At 35.7% G+C, this 13,042-nt stretch overlaps 1 protein-coding gene across 1 annotated transcript; it reads left to right on the top strand.

The window, feature by feature from the left end:
* The first annotated feature begins 6,904 nt into the window (after nucleotides 1-6,904).
* On the top strand, nucleotides 6,905-8,320 carry LOC147860049 (membrane protein PM19L-like). Its single transcript, XM_087324182.1, has 4 exons — nucleotides 6,905-7,210; nucleotides 7,419-7,596; nucleotides 7,940-7,988; nucleotides 8,107-8,320. The coding sequence occupies exons 1-4, from the start codon at nucleotides 7,081-7,083 to the stop codon at nucleotides 8,227-8,229; spliced, it is 480 nt and encodes a 159-aa protein (XP_087180308.1). The 5' UTR covers nucleotides 6,905-7,080; the 3' UTR covers nucleotides 8,230-8,320.
* Nucleotides 8,321-13,042: the final 4,722 nt, after the last annotated feature.

The raw sequence follows: 13,042 nt of genomic DNA, 5'->3' as shown, positions 1-13,042 counted from the left end.
CTGTAAACTATATTTGGCAAATTTGGGAGTTAGCATACACAAATATATGCACAACTAGCACTTATTACATCGAAAAATTTAGCTCAAAGTCAATTCTTGGTGTTGGCACGCTCAAAATAAAGAATGGTTTAGTCACTTTGGCATGACCCTAAATGCATTACCTCATTCCAGTACACCCTTTCAACTAATTGCCTTGTACTTTGGTTAGAACTTGCCACAAATAAATATTCGAACATTTTGATAATTATCGAGGCTTTCATGGCCACAAGCAATTGATTGATACTTTGCAATGTATCAGGTAAAATATGTGTCCTCCGTGGAGTATTTCTATTGGTTATCCCATTGTCACCGATTTTCATGAAAATAAAACCCCATTCCGAAAGGCATTATGAGTTTAGGTCATGGTGTTGGTTGTGGTGTGCCATGCTAATCAAGAGTCGTCCAACATTTATATGCATGGGCCCATTTATGCCAAATGTCACATTAATGGTGAACCTCATCGGTATTATAGAGACAATGTACACATTCCCATTTGGGAAAGAATTTTTAACTTTGTGAACTTCTTACCCTCTTGCCATTTAGAAGACAAAACAATCTCCATGATAGATAACAAATGGGAAACTTATTTCTTTCGTCATGGAGTAGTGTGCTATCCTCATGAGAAATTTCAACGGTAAGTTGACAATAGTTTGCTCATGTTGATCTTTGTGATGAGAAATGCTACATATGGCTTCAATTGAAGTGGGTGTTGTTTTCAATTGCTAAGAAACAAAGTTTGTTGTACCCAAGAGTGAAACCAACTATATTCTCTATTCAATATTCACCAAAAGTACAAGAAATGACCGCGAGAAAGTAAAACATACACCAATAATAGAGTATCATTTACTATAAGGAGTAACTAATAACAAGGTGCCCAAGTTTGCTTCATGAAAGAGAGTTCACATAAATAATAAATTTGAGAGAAGATTAAAGGGCGATTATGACTCTCCCAAACCAAGAAAAGTTGATTTACAAATGTCTCTACAAATATTTCATCCAAGCCATCGATAAGAATTAACGGTAAACTAGGTTGCGACAACCAATGAAGCGGTAAAATTTACTTGTTGTAGAAATACTCAAAAAGCAAGACGAAATCTTCATACTCCGATGCCAATGAAGTGTTGAGATTCGCCTACCGACCATGACTTTTTATAACAAAGCATACAATGCTCATAATTAGCATCATGAACTTTTATGAGCACTCATGATGAGTTAATGATATTGTGTGCTCACACTAGTCCCCTATGATGGACAAGTTTTCACATAACGCTTAAAGCTACCATAACAATATTTGCCACATCCCATCAACTTTCCTCTCTAACATGAAGATCACTTTTCTTTATTTATCTACATGATGAGATCTCCCAATAACTATTCTATTGAGGTTGCAATTGTAGAAAATTTTCAATACAATACTCTTTATGGTATTAGGTTTGACATTAGTCAAATGATTTGATAACCCCCTCTTCTTTCTATAGAAATTAGTCAAATGGTAATAGAAATTACTGGACAAGGTACACAAAGATATTAAATAATCAGCTATTTGGAATTGAGCTAGTGGCAATTACTCGTGAATTCTATTGTTTTACAACATCCTCACTTCACTCGATGCTTATTATCATTCCAAGGTAATTGAGCTCTACCTTCTTTCTATATGAATGCAATTCATGTTATATATATATAATGTCCATAGAGAGGCTAATATTGACCCATGGGACCTAAATACAAATATTTTCTTGATGTGTGTCTCCTTCCTAAGAAGGAATATTCATACTTTGAAGCACCAAGTCTCGATGTGTGAATAAGGTATACCATATGAGCTCACCCGTCGAAGTGTTGTCTTTAGTGTGACACCCAAGTGATCATCACCGCTTAATATAGCATCATAGCTTTCACGAATTGCATTATATGTAGAGCATGTAAAAAACAAGTGATACTCGTCCTCTACCAAACCTTCATTGCATACCTTACATGTCTTTATATTTGGTTGATTTTGATGCCATAATGCAACTTCAATACCTAGGATGTGTGATCAAGTGCTAAGGAGAGTTAGGACTCTACGAGAGTTAATATTCATATTAGTACAATAAACATTCAGTCAAGTGTGCACTTAACCGAGCTACGCATGTAGGATTTTTTGTGAGATTAATTTTTTGGAAAATGTTTCTCCCTCATAACAAAAAGTGATCATCTAGCTTAGTGATAAACTAATTGCAATTCTAACATTGGAGATGAGGGGCTCTTTTTGCCTAATTAGAGGCACGTCCAACATGTCATAAGTGGGTTGCATCATAGCGAGATTTCCCAATATATCCATGATTAGATTCACCCACAACTGTTGGGTGATAGTCAATGGCGCCCATCTAATGATACAACAACCACAAATTTTATGGTTCCCTGTGTATGCTTGATCAAATTTACCCACAATAGTTGGAGGAGAGTCAATGGCACCTCCTCTAATGAATCATTGGACAACCACAAAGTTTATGGAGAGTGTTGCGACATTCACAATCAATTGAAATTGGATGAATTTTTGTATGTTGCAATAAAACCATCGGCCTCATTGCCAATGACACCTACCTAATGTTGTAATAAATTCATCAGATTCACGCATAGTAGTTGAATGATAGCCAATGGCACCCCCTTTAATGATACCACTGCCACAAAGTTGATGGAGAGTGCTACAACATTCACAATCAATTATAATTGGATGTTTTTTTGTATGTTGCAAAAAATTCATAGATCCCATTGTCCATTGGATGAAATTGTCCTCTAGAACCATGATGTTGAACTCTCGTTTGCAACTTTTGTGGATTGATGTAGGTGGCAAGACTGTCATCCACTTCTCGGATTGTGGGTGCGTCATTAGTACCATTATTTGTCATGGCAATGACCTCATCTATTTCCCTCAATTTCATCACCATCAACAACGTATCTCACCAATATGGAGATGATTGGCAAATGTTGCTTTCTTTCCTCATATGATTAGTTACGGAATTCTCTTCATTCGATAGCAAGATCCCAATCTTGAAGAATCTCACACTCCAGAAAATTGTGTTTGTGGTTATGAGGTTCTCCATTGTGACCATTCGTACCTTGATACCAACTAGCTTCGCGGACCTTGGGTCGTCAAGGATCTTTGAATCCCAACAATCATGAGAAGGGTCAAGTTTGAATAAGTGAGAATCTCCCAATCCTTTATCATCTCATCACCACTTGGGACGTCCACAATGTGAACATCCGTATATGCGAAAGCTATGCATCGTAAACTTTTGAAAGCCATACCCTATATTTCTCACATCAACCAACTTCTCCCATCATTTGTAATGAGGATTGTGGTATTATTTGATGATACCTTATGATGTTTGTTGATGATATTATTGTTTTTTAATGTTAGAAACATAGTTTCAATTTGATGTAATTTTTCCATAAAACAATGTAAATCTTTTTATATGGATTTTGGCCTCTAAAATATAAGCGCATTTAATAGAATGTCACACTTATTAAGTGGGTGCACACTTAACTGAATGTTTACATGAGATAAAGTTGAATACAATCAATAGGCCTTCTTGCCTTAAAATGGAACCCAATATTCAAGATTGATGTTTGCAATGTAATATTCTAATTTTGTCCTTTTAGCATCTCTCCACTTATTCCTTAGGGTTCCATTCATCTTTCCGCAATAACTATATGTTTTGTAGCATCACTTGAAAGCTCTAAGAGATCTTCGCATCTTTTGAACCATTTTTTATGTCAACTGCCCAACCAAACGAGAGAATTTTGCCCTTGTGATTCTTTTGTAGTTTACATTCCCTAATTAATACAGCCATTTGAAATGAGTCAATTTGTGTAATCCAAGTTTGGAACCATAACCACATTCTCTATATATATTAGAAAATAAGCTTGGGCATGTCATGACTCTCATGCTTTGTTATGCATGGCCCCCATAGTGAAATTCCCAATGTGACAAGCTTGTTTATGTACATCAACTCCAAAGAAATAAATCATTTTCATGGGAAATTATACATTTAATGAAAATTTTGACCACAGAATAATTGGAATCATAGTATGAACCATACATACCATACATGCATTAGCATTCAAGTATGTTTCGATCATTTGAGTATGGTAAACACCCTCGAAGTACGGCAAATGCCATACTTTTGTATTCATTATTTACTATAAGGTAAAACTTTTTTTTAAGGTAAAAAAGTGAGAAAAAAAATTAAAAACGTAAAAAAAAAACAAAAGTTTGTTTTCCTAACATATGCACATTCATTTGCAAACGTATGAAAATAACATGTTTGAGCCAAAGAATGCAAATGTTGAGTTCTATGATTGGAAGTTTGATCTTAATGAAGATTAAGATGGAGCACTTGAGAAGAAGTTGAACAATATGAGCAATTGTAAGCTACATAGTTACTAGTAACTACATGCTTGTCATTCAAAACATGAAGGATTGTAATTACTACCCATGTAGTTCAGCATAATGTAACCTTCTAGGAATCAATGAATTTTGGACTCCGGTCACTCAAAGAAGAACTACTTATTTAACCTTTCAGATTATCATTGTACCTCCTAGTCCATGTGGGAAGTTAGTTGTTGTAAATGGTTTTATCTTCTCATTAAGGTGTTAAGTGCAAATACATATATAACCTAATGCTACCACTCCATTATCACCCTTGATTTAATCACATTACACATTTGATGTGTGCTATAAAGATTGGTGTTTTCTTAGATAAATTTTGTACGTAGTTCTTATCAATATTTTTGCCAAGAAATGCAAGTTGCTTAAATATAAACCTAAATATAATCCATATGTAATAAATCATGTGAGTATTTTTCTCATGTATCGAATATGTGATTCCTCATAGCATGAATATGCACACAAATCAAATGACCATAATGCCAAATATAGATGTTAACATGGAACACTCTAAATGTTAATACTAAAGCATAAACATGACATAACTTATAAAAGTAAGTACTACATATTTTTTTGAAGAATATTGTTTAGAATGTCTCAATGATACACTTGTAATGAATACATGCATAGATTAACTAACTTTATATTTTTTGCATCATAGGTAACATGTATAATGTATAAAGTTGTCTTATTTTTTGGTGGAACTAAGTTGTTACAATCACCGAGTTAATGAATAATCTATGTATGGGCCCTTAGCGTGATGGAAACACCTTAACATTGCTTATTTATTAATATTGAGACGCTCGTCTCCATTATATACAATGTCTAACAAGACTACTTTGATTTGATGCTACACTCTAGCAAGAATTAAAGGTGAACAATTCAACCTTACACTCTGTCATCTACTTACTACTTAGAGTTAAATGCACTCTTTGCCCAACTCTTCTGCACCAACTCTCTAGAATTTACACAACCTTAAACAAATAGTAGAATTTCATAAATTTCGTATGCCAATGAGTGAGACATAGGGCCAGAGTGAAAATATGTCATATTATAAAATTTGTACCGATCCACTACAAACCATGATTTGAGGTGGTATAAAATTTGTAAAGGTGTCAACTTGTGTCGATATTTTAGCATGATTGAAATCAATGTCTACAAAAGGGTTTAGTTACCCCATGTGATGTTCTTTATGAGAATTCCAAAAATTGTCTTGCGCACATTTCATCAATTGTTTTAAGCAATGTGCATATAATGCAATAGAAAAGCCTAACTACACTATCTCCCATGTTAGACGACATAAGAATGGCATGGAAAAAGGTCTAGGCTCTAGCTACGTTGTGGAAATTTGTTGCAGAACAAGTCTTCTTAATAAACTCTTCTCAATGACTAAATGTCTTGACACGAAAACTAATAAAAGGAAAAGTGTATCACCACACGGAATAGAAGGAAGAAAACACTTGCCAAACTTGCCAAACTATGTACATAAACATTGTTGAGGAGCAATTACTACAAGGAAACACTTCTCCAAAAATTCTTGTTGTACTTGCATGAATTGATTGATAAGTCCATGACTACATTAATATGCTCTAGAGGCAAGCATAATCATCGTCTTACAACACAATTACAATGTTTCAACACCTATCAATAAGTTTTGTATCCGTGTGCATGAATGGAGAATTTGAATGTATAAGTTATGTTATGTTTTATCACGAAATTCAATCCCCTACCCTTTTATGCAACAATAATTGCTTGCTTTTCTCATTGAAAAACTACATAAGAACTTTCATCCTTGTAAATCTTACATGTGAGTTTTTGGAAACTTAATTTAAGACATTGTAAAGCAAAAGGAGGACTAAACATTGCCACTTGGGTGAGCAACAAACATAGATTGGAAAAAAACATTATCAAGAATTAATCAATTAGAGTTTGAGTAGGAAAGACAATGGCCAACATGTATATGATCAAGAGGTGACAATGACAATTTAACTTGACTACATTTAGACATGCCAAAAGAATGTAAGTGCCCTCATTTTGCGGTGGAGGGCCTTGGGGTGTGAGAATTGGCATACCCACTTTTGGTTGCAAAGTTGAAGTTTAATCTACATTGAGTAGAGAGAAAAATGCTCATCTACCCCAGCGCAAAAGCAAAAGGGACAGTTCAACATCTTAGAACCTTAAGACCATTGTGGTAAATTGTTTCATCATAAAATATAAGCCTAAAAGTGAGTAAATGTTTGAAAGAACCTTCACAACAAAGCTAAATAGATGAAAAGAAAGTGTTCATTCATGACATTTGTGACAACCCTCCAAGTTGGCAAACAAGTCATTGCTCCACCAATTGAGGATATCTTCACACCTAAGCCAAGGATGCCAGGCTGGTAAACCCCATATTGAAAACTCAAAAACTGTGACATTAAATAGCCAAAGGAATGCCACCCTATTCTATGAACCGATAATTACACCAAGAGCTTCTTTCCTTCGTCTAACTCTAACTTCATTTGTCATCCTAGGCCTAATTGTCTCCATTCCCCAATTAGAGAAATTTTGAGTTAGTACATATATTTTCTCTAGTTATCTCTAAAGGGAATTCATAACCATTACAATAACAAAGCATGGCATTCACACTTTGTCGTGCCATAGCAACACCTTTGTTGTTCTTCAATTTCTCTCTCTACATAATTGTTGCAACCATTGCAGGGTGGGCACTCAACGAAACAATCAATCATGGAGGCAATTGGAGAGGTGAAATAAATTTATAGGAAGTTGCAATAATATTTGTCCATTGTAGTTTGGATGCCAAATAAGAGTTGAAAACATAAGTCACCTTGAAATCATATTTTGTTCAATAACAAAGACGTGGGGGTGTGCTCAACACATGCACAACCACATACATGGCCATTTTTGTTTGCCTAAAGATAAACAATATTAACTAATTTAATGGTGATTTTAGCTCTCTCAAGCAATCCTGCAACACCATATTTTGTGGGTTTTGCATTGGTTGCGAGTGTGGTAGGGATTGCCTCAAAATTGAGTGGTGCTCACCATCTTAAAGCTTGGAAGGAACACAGTTTGACAGGATCCATAGCCTCCGCCTACATTGCATGGCTTCTTACACTTCTTGCTATGGGGTGAGAGCTCATATTTCTTCACAAATTAGCTTGTTTGTGCCTCTTCTTGGTCCTATGATTCATACTTGATGTCATGGGAATTAATAGCATTCAAAACTAATGTGTTCTTTACATCCAAAACTAACTTTTCACTCATTGTTAGTAAAAATGGATTCTTTGATGTCATTCACTCCCATAGTTAATATTTAACCTCATCCACTCTCCCACATAATATTGAGACCTCAATGTGAGATGAAATGCTTAAAATTTCCATAGTTTGTGGACAAATCCATAACATATGGAGTATCATCAACAACTCCAAGTCACTTGACCATCAAGGTTTAACATCACTTGTTGGCTTTAGGTTGGCATGCAAGGAAATTCATGGTGGGCACATTCGATTCAAGAGATTGGTAAGGACAACCACCAAAGAATTTGCTTAAATCAATCTCTTTTTTATGGAAGAATAATCATGAGTCATGACAAATATGTTTTCTTGATTGATATTAATGATTTATCTCATTGTTGCAGAAAGTGTTGGAGGCTGCTGTGGTCACTCTTGCAGGAACACAACTTTTGTACTTGTTGTCCATTGGAGCTAGTGTCTTCTCGTTGGACAATGTTTCACAACCTCACCATTCCACTGTCGCATAATCAACCTCTTCAATTTATTTTTGTTCTTGTTTGTCATTCCTTGATGTTTAGCTTCACTTGTTTTTCGCAATACATATTCTTTGTTGGTCTACACTTGGCTTTGGATTATTTGAAGAATGTATGTAGCAATATATTAAATAATAAAAAGTCATTTCAATTTAGGGCGAAGTGTGCATTGCCGGCCACTCTCATCACTTGTGCCCCAACGCCCCGTCTCACAGCGCAATGCATGTGAGCTAAATCGCATGGAAGCAATGGTTCGAATGGCAGATAACGGGATGGGCTCTAACATGTATCGATGTGTACGGTTTCCCCGTTCCGCGAAGAATATGGTTTTTGTAGTTAGGTGCAACATGTGTAGTATAATGTGTGAAGCGTCAACCTCCATATTTGTCCCATGTCATGATACATTGGCGTTGCAAAAAGGCCTCATTTACTGAGGAATCTAGTGATGCATCATGAAGCAAGTGTTTTGCATCCCATCTACCAAACCATTTTTCTATATCTTGCATCCAACCGGAACATAAAATTTTGCTTTTATGCATCTTTTGGATCTTTTTGCTTGCTTCCCATGCAATTCTAGGAAGTCGATATGAGGGACTTCTTTGAACCCGTAAGCATGTATTCAACAACCATTTCCATGGTTATGATCTCAATGGGCACAGTTTCGGCTCAAACCGAACCGAATCGTTAAGCTATGGCTTAACGGTTTATTGGTTCAAAGATAAGTAAACCGTTTGGTTTGGTTTCAAATATTATGATCCGGTTTGGTTTCAGTTCAGTTCGGTTTTGAATTTCATGGTTTAGCGGTTTAGCAGCTTATCGGTTTTGGTTCGGTTCGGTTTTGAATTTCACGGTTTAGCGGTTTTGGCTTATGTGGTTTGGTTTAAAGGCTTAAAGGTTTACAATTTTTGAAGGTTTAAAGGTTTATAGGTTTGGTTTGGTTTTGATTTATGATAAACCGATTTGGTTTGGTTCTAATTTTTTCATAAACGGTTCGGCTCTAAACGGTTCAGTTTAAATGGCTTCATAAAATTTAAATAGTTTGGTTTGGTTTTTAATATAAAAAAATGGTTTGGTTTGGTTTCAAGGCCAAGAAACCAAACCGCGCCCATTGCTAGAAGCGATCCTGTCTCAAGGAGGAGGAGGGTGTAGAGAGAGAGAGAGAGAAAGAAAGAAAGATATATTAAAATCTTTTAAGGCCAAAATTGGCCGAGAGAGAGAGTTTAACTGATTAACTGACACTTCAAAATGAACCGCTGAGGCAAGAGAGAGAGAGAGAGAGAGAGAGTGAGTGAGTGGGAGAGAGACTAACTGACTAATTGAATGATTGACTGACGACACACAACATTACCTAGGATTGTGAATCGACAACCTCAAATGAATTGACTCAAGAGGGACACTTGGACACAGACATAACAGTGGAAGGATGTGCAATGTTTTTTCATATTTGAAATCCAAAACTCATTGAGTGTGCCTTTTAATTTAAATTAACACAAGTAATGATCAACTTTTTAGGCCCAAATATTGGATTATTTTCACATTTTAAAGTTTTTCCTCCTCATCGAATTAGTACTAAAATTTTGGCTAAAAGTTTGTACATCGTAGCTTGCTTTAACCCGACACCAAATACATAATTGGTGAGGATTGAACCTGTAACCTCACATCAACCAAATGTCATGCTGAACCCTTTTGATATCAACATGTATTTATATATAATAGTTTAGTATTGTATAGTCTAGCAGATAATACATTTCAGAATCAAAATATTCTCGTTGTTAGTATATTCTAGAAATATTGTACGGTATATTCTAGAAGGGTATATTTTAGAGATATTCAATCTCGGAACTTGTATAAATACTTGTAACCTCCTTGGTCCTTTTCAAGGGATTCAACACCAGTCATTGACACATCAATCTAGTATTTTTGTTCCAGTCCATCTCGTCTCGTTCTTCATCTCTGTCTTCATGCTCTTGTGCCGTTCCTAGCTTCTTAAGTTCCACGCTCTTAGCTCCATCATCCGTTCTCCATTCGAGCCCGCGGTTGGTGTGTCCGTGACATTCAGCACTAGCTAGTACAAGCCGAATCTTGTGGCCTACAATGAAGGGAGGGTGGGAGAAGAGTAGGAAACAACCAGCATGGGGCTCGTAGTTCCACCTCAGGCCGTTTTCCCCTTCCGTCAAAATTTGTGTGTTTTGCCAGAAGCACAAACAGGTAATGACCACATTGTTGGAGTGGCCGCAAACTTCATCCAATTGCCCATGAAGGCCGTTGATAATCGTGAACTAGATATCCATGATCAATTCCTCAGGGGGGCGTACCCAATCTTGGAAGACCTTTAGGCAGCTGAAAAGAATTATACTTATCTTGGCCACATGATATTTATATCCCTTAATCCTATTTATAGATTGTTGTTAGTTCCATCACCTTTCATAAAATGTCTCTAAGGGGAGACAAGATATAACATTGTGAGTTACACATAATTTCGGTGTTTTATTAAGCTTTTTTTTATGTATGGCTGATTTTAATAGAAAACATTTTTTGTTCCAAAACCTAAGGCGGTTTAGGATCTATAATATATATAGTAATACAAAAATAATCATAAACAATAAAAATAATCACTTGAAAAATTCAATAGCAATAACAATTGTTGCTTTGATGGGAGCACCACAATGAACCAATATACGACATGCAAAATCTAAAAAGAAATTTGTGACATTCTTCCCTCATTAGGCTAATATCCATGTAAGATGCAAAAAGTCTGTGATCAATGACCAATGTATTGTATCATTGTCTCCCATAGACACAAATCAAGGTATAATAATTCAAAAAGGCCTTTCTTAGAGTTCTTGATGATACCATTTGATAATCAACACCACAATATCATGACTAAGTTTATTTATAGCATATAATATCCCAAGAAACGTTGCCCATTATCTCGATATGTTTTGTCTCTACATGAGGTAGATGCTTACAAAATACAAGGTGGAAGAAAATGAATCACATTATTGTATATGAATGTGATAACATGCTAATCTCTAAGTAGCTAGCATGTATCCAACAATGCATACATTATATTAGTAGAAAAAGAGGGCTCACAATGGACCTTGCCATGGGTGTATCCATACTGGATTTGTTTTGCCATAGAACATTATATGCTCTTGCTCAACGAATAAATGGTGTGTCCTAACCATTGCATCATCGATGTACTTCTCCCTTTTTTAGGGCTTTTTTACTTTACTAGATATTATGGTGCCTTAAGGGAGTAGATGTCTCTCACCCTCTATACAAAGGAAAATGTCTATAAGAGAGCACCTAAAGCATGCAATCCTTTCATGTCACCATGTCATTTGGCACATAAGGTTTTTTCTTGAAAGCATCAATATTTATTAACTTTCATGTCACCATGTCTTATGCCTTCTACACCTCCCTATGCTTCTACACCTTGACTCATAATGGGGATGTTTTTCCTGCCTTCGATAGTCACTAAGTTCATAAAGAAATTACAACATAGAAATTCTAGATCACACAACATTGCAAGTTTGAGCACATCATATACACTCAAGAGTGCCTATCTCCTTTTCTCACTCTACTTTTTAACTATGCCCTTGCAAAGGTATTCCACCACATTGGACCATGAACATAGTGACCCCTATACATAGAGGGGACCTAGTGGACCCGAATACATCTAGGACTATTATGATTGGCCATATGCTCGCTAAATTATATGGTGCATTGATGGAAGCGGAACTCACCAATTATATGGAGACATTAAGACTAAATGTCACCTAATGCTCTCTAATAAATTTGAGGTAGTTAGATCATATATATATATATATATATCGTGGAGTCGTGTTTAGTGCTCGCTTAGGTAAATTTTTTATGACACAAACATCAAAAAATAGATTAACAAGGAGGATACCCTCTCCCTCTTAGAGAGACAATGCCATCATGCATACTTCCAAGAGCCACAAACAAAGGGGTGGCTCTTCAAATCATTAGTAACCCCTTCCCTCATGTATGCAGTGGTGGTTTGGGCTCTAGGGCTACCACTTCTCATGTGATCACAATTAATGAGACCATTGGTCACAATTCTATCATATCAAATCTGAAGCAAATCAATAGTGCCATATGAAATCATTAGATCTGAGTTCAATTTACCCCCTATGCTAGCAGAAGTGTTTTTTCAAGTAGTTGTTTTTATTAATAAGATACATAGCCAATCACAAAATAGAACATCCCATCAAACTTTCGAGGCATATAGATTATTCTATGAGTTCGGAGATACTAGCTCTTAGTATAGTATTGTGGTAACTTGGCTTTCACAAATAACCTAGACATTAATAACCTACCTCCTCTTAGGTATGACCATGAGACCGATAAAACTTTAATTGCTCAAGAAAACGGAATAAAGTGATACACAATAATTCTTATGATTAATCTTATGATTTCACTTTATCTATTGTTCAGAAGGCTATTATTGAAATACAACAATTCTTTCACTATAAGGCTAAACAAGTATTTCATGCATCTTTTATTAATTTAATAGGAAGACTTTGTAGGGGATTGCGGTCCTTGCTGCATCTGCAAGAGAGAAGGCCATATTCGACTTATATCAGCTCTAGAGGGATACAAGTAGGGAATCAGATTTTGGAATTACAAAAGGTTTTAGTTGATTTTACTTATCATAATATACTTTCTGAATGGGTAGAGTCGGGAGATAAAGTCAATAAACCGTTCTTTGCAATGCATAATCATCATAAGCCGATTGCTAGGATTTCTTGTTTAAAATGTCATGATGGCTCTTATACCG

Source organism: Azolla caroliniana, unplaced genomic scaffold, assembly GCF_043228905.1.
Source record: "Azolla caroliniana isolate FFs.n. ecotype wild unplaced genomic scaffold, voAzoCaro1.0.p SCAF_9, whole genome shotgun sequence".
Classification (NCBI taxonomy): domain Eukaryota; kingdom Viridiplantae; phylum Streptophyta; class Polypodiopsida; order Salviniales; family Salviniaceae; genus Azolla; species Azolla caroliniana.
Note: the sequence above shows the minus strand (reverse complement) of the source record. Positions and strands in the feature narration are given on the sequence as shown.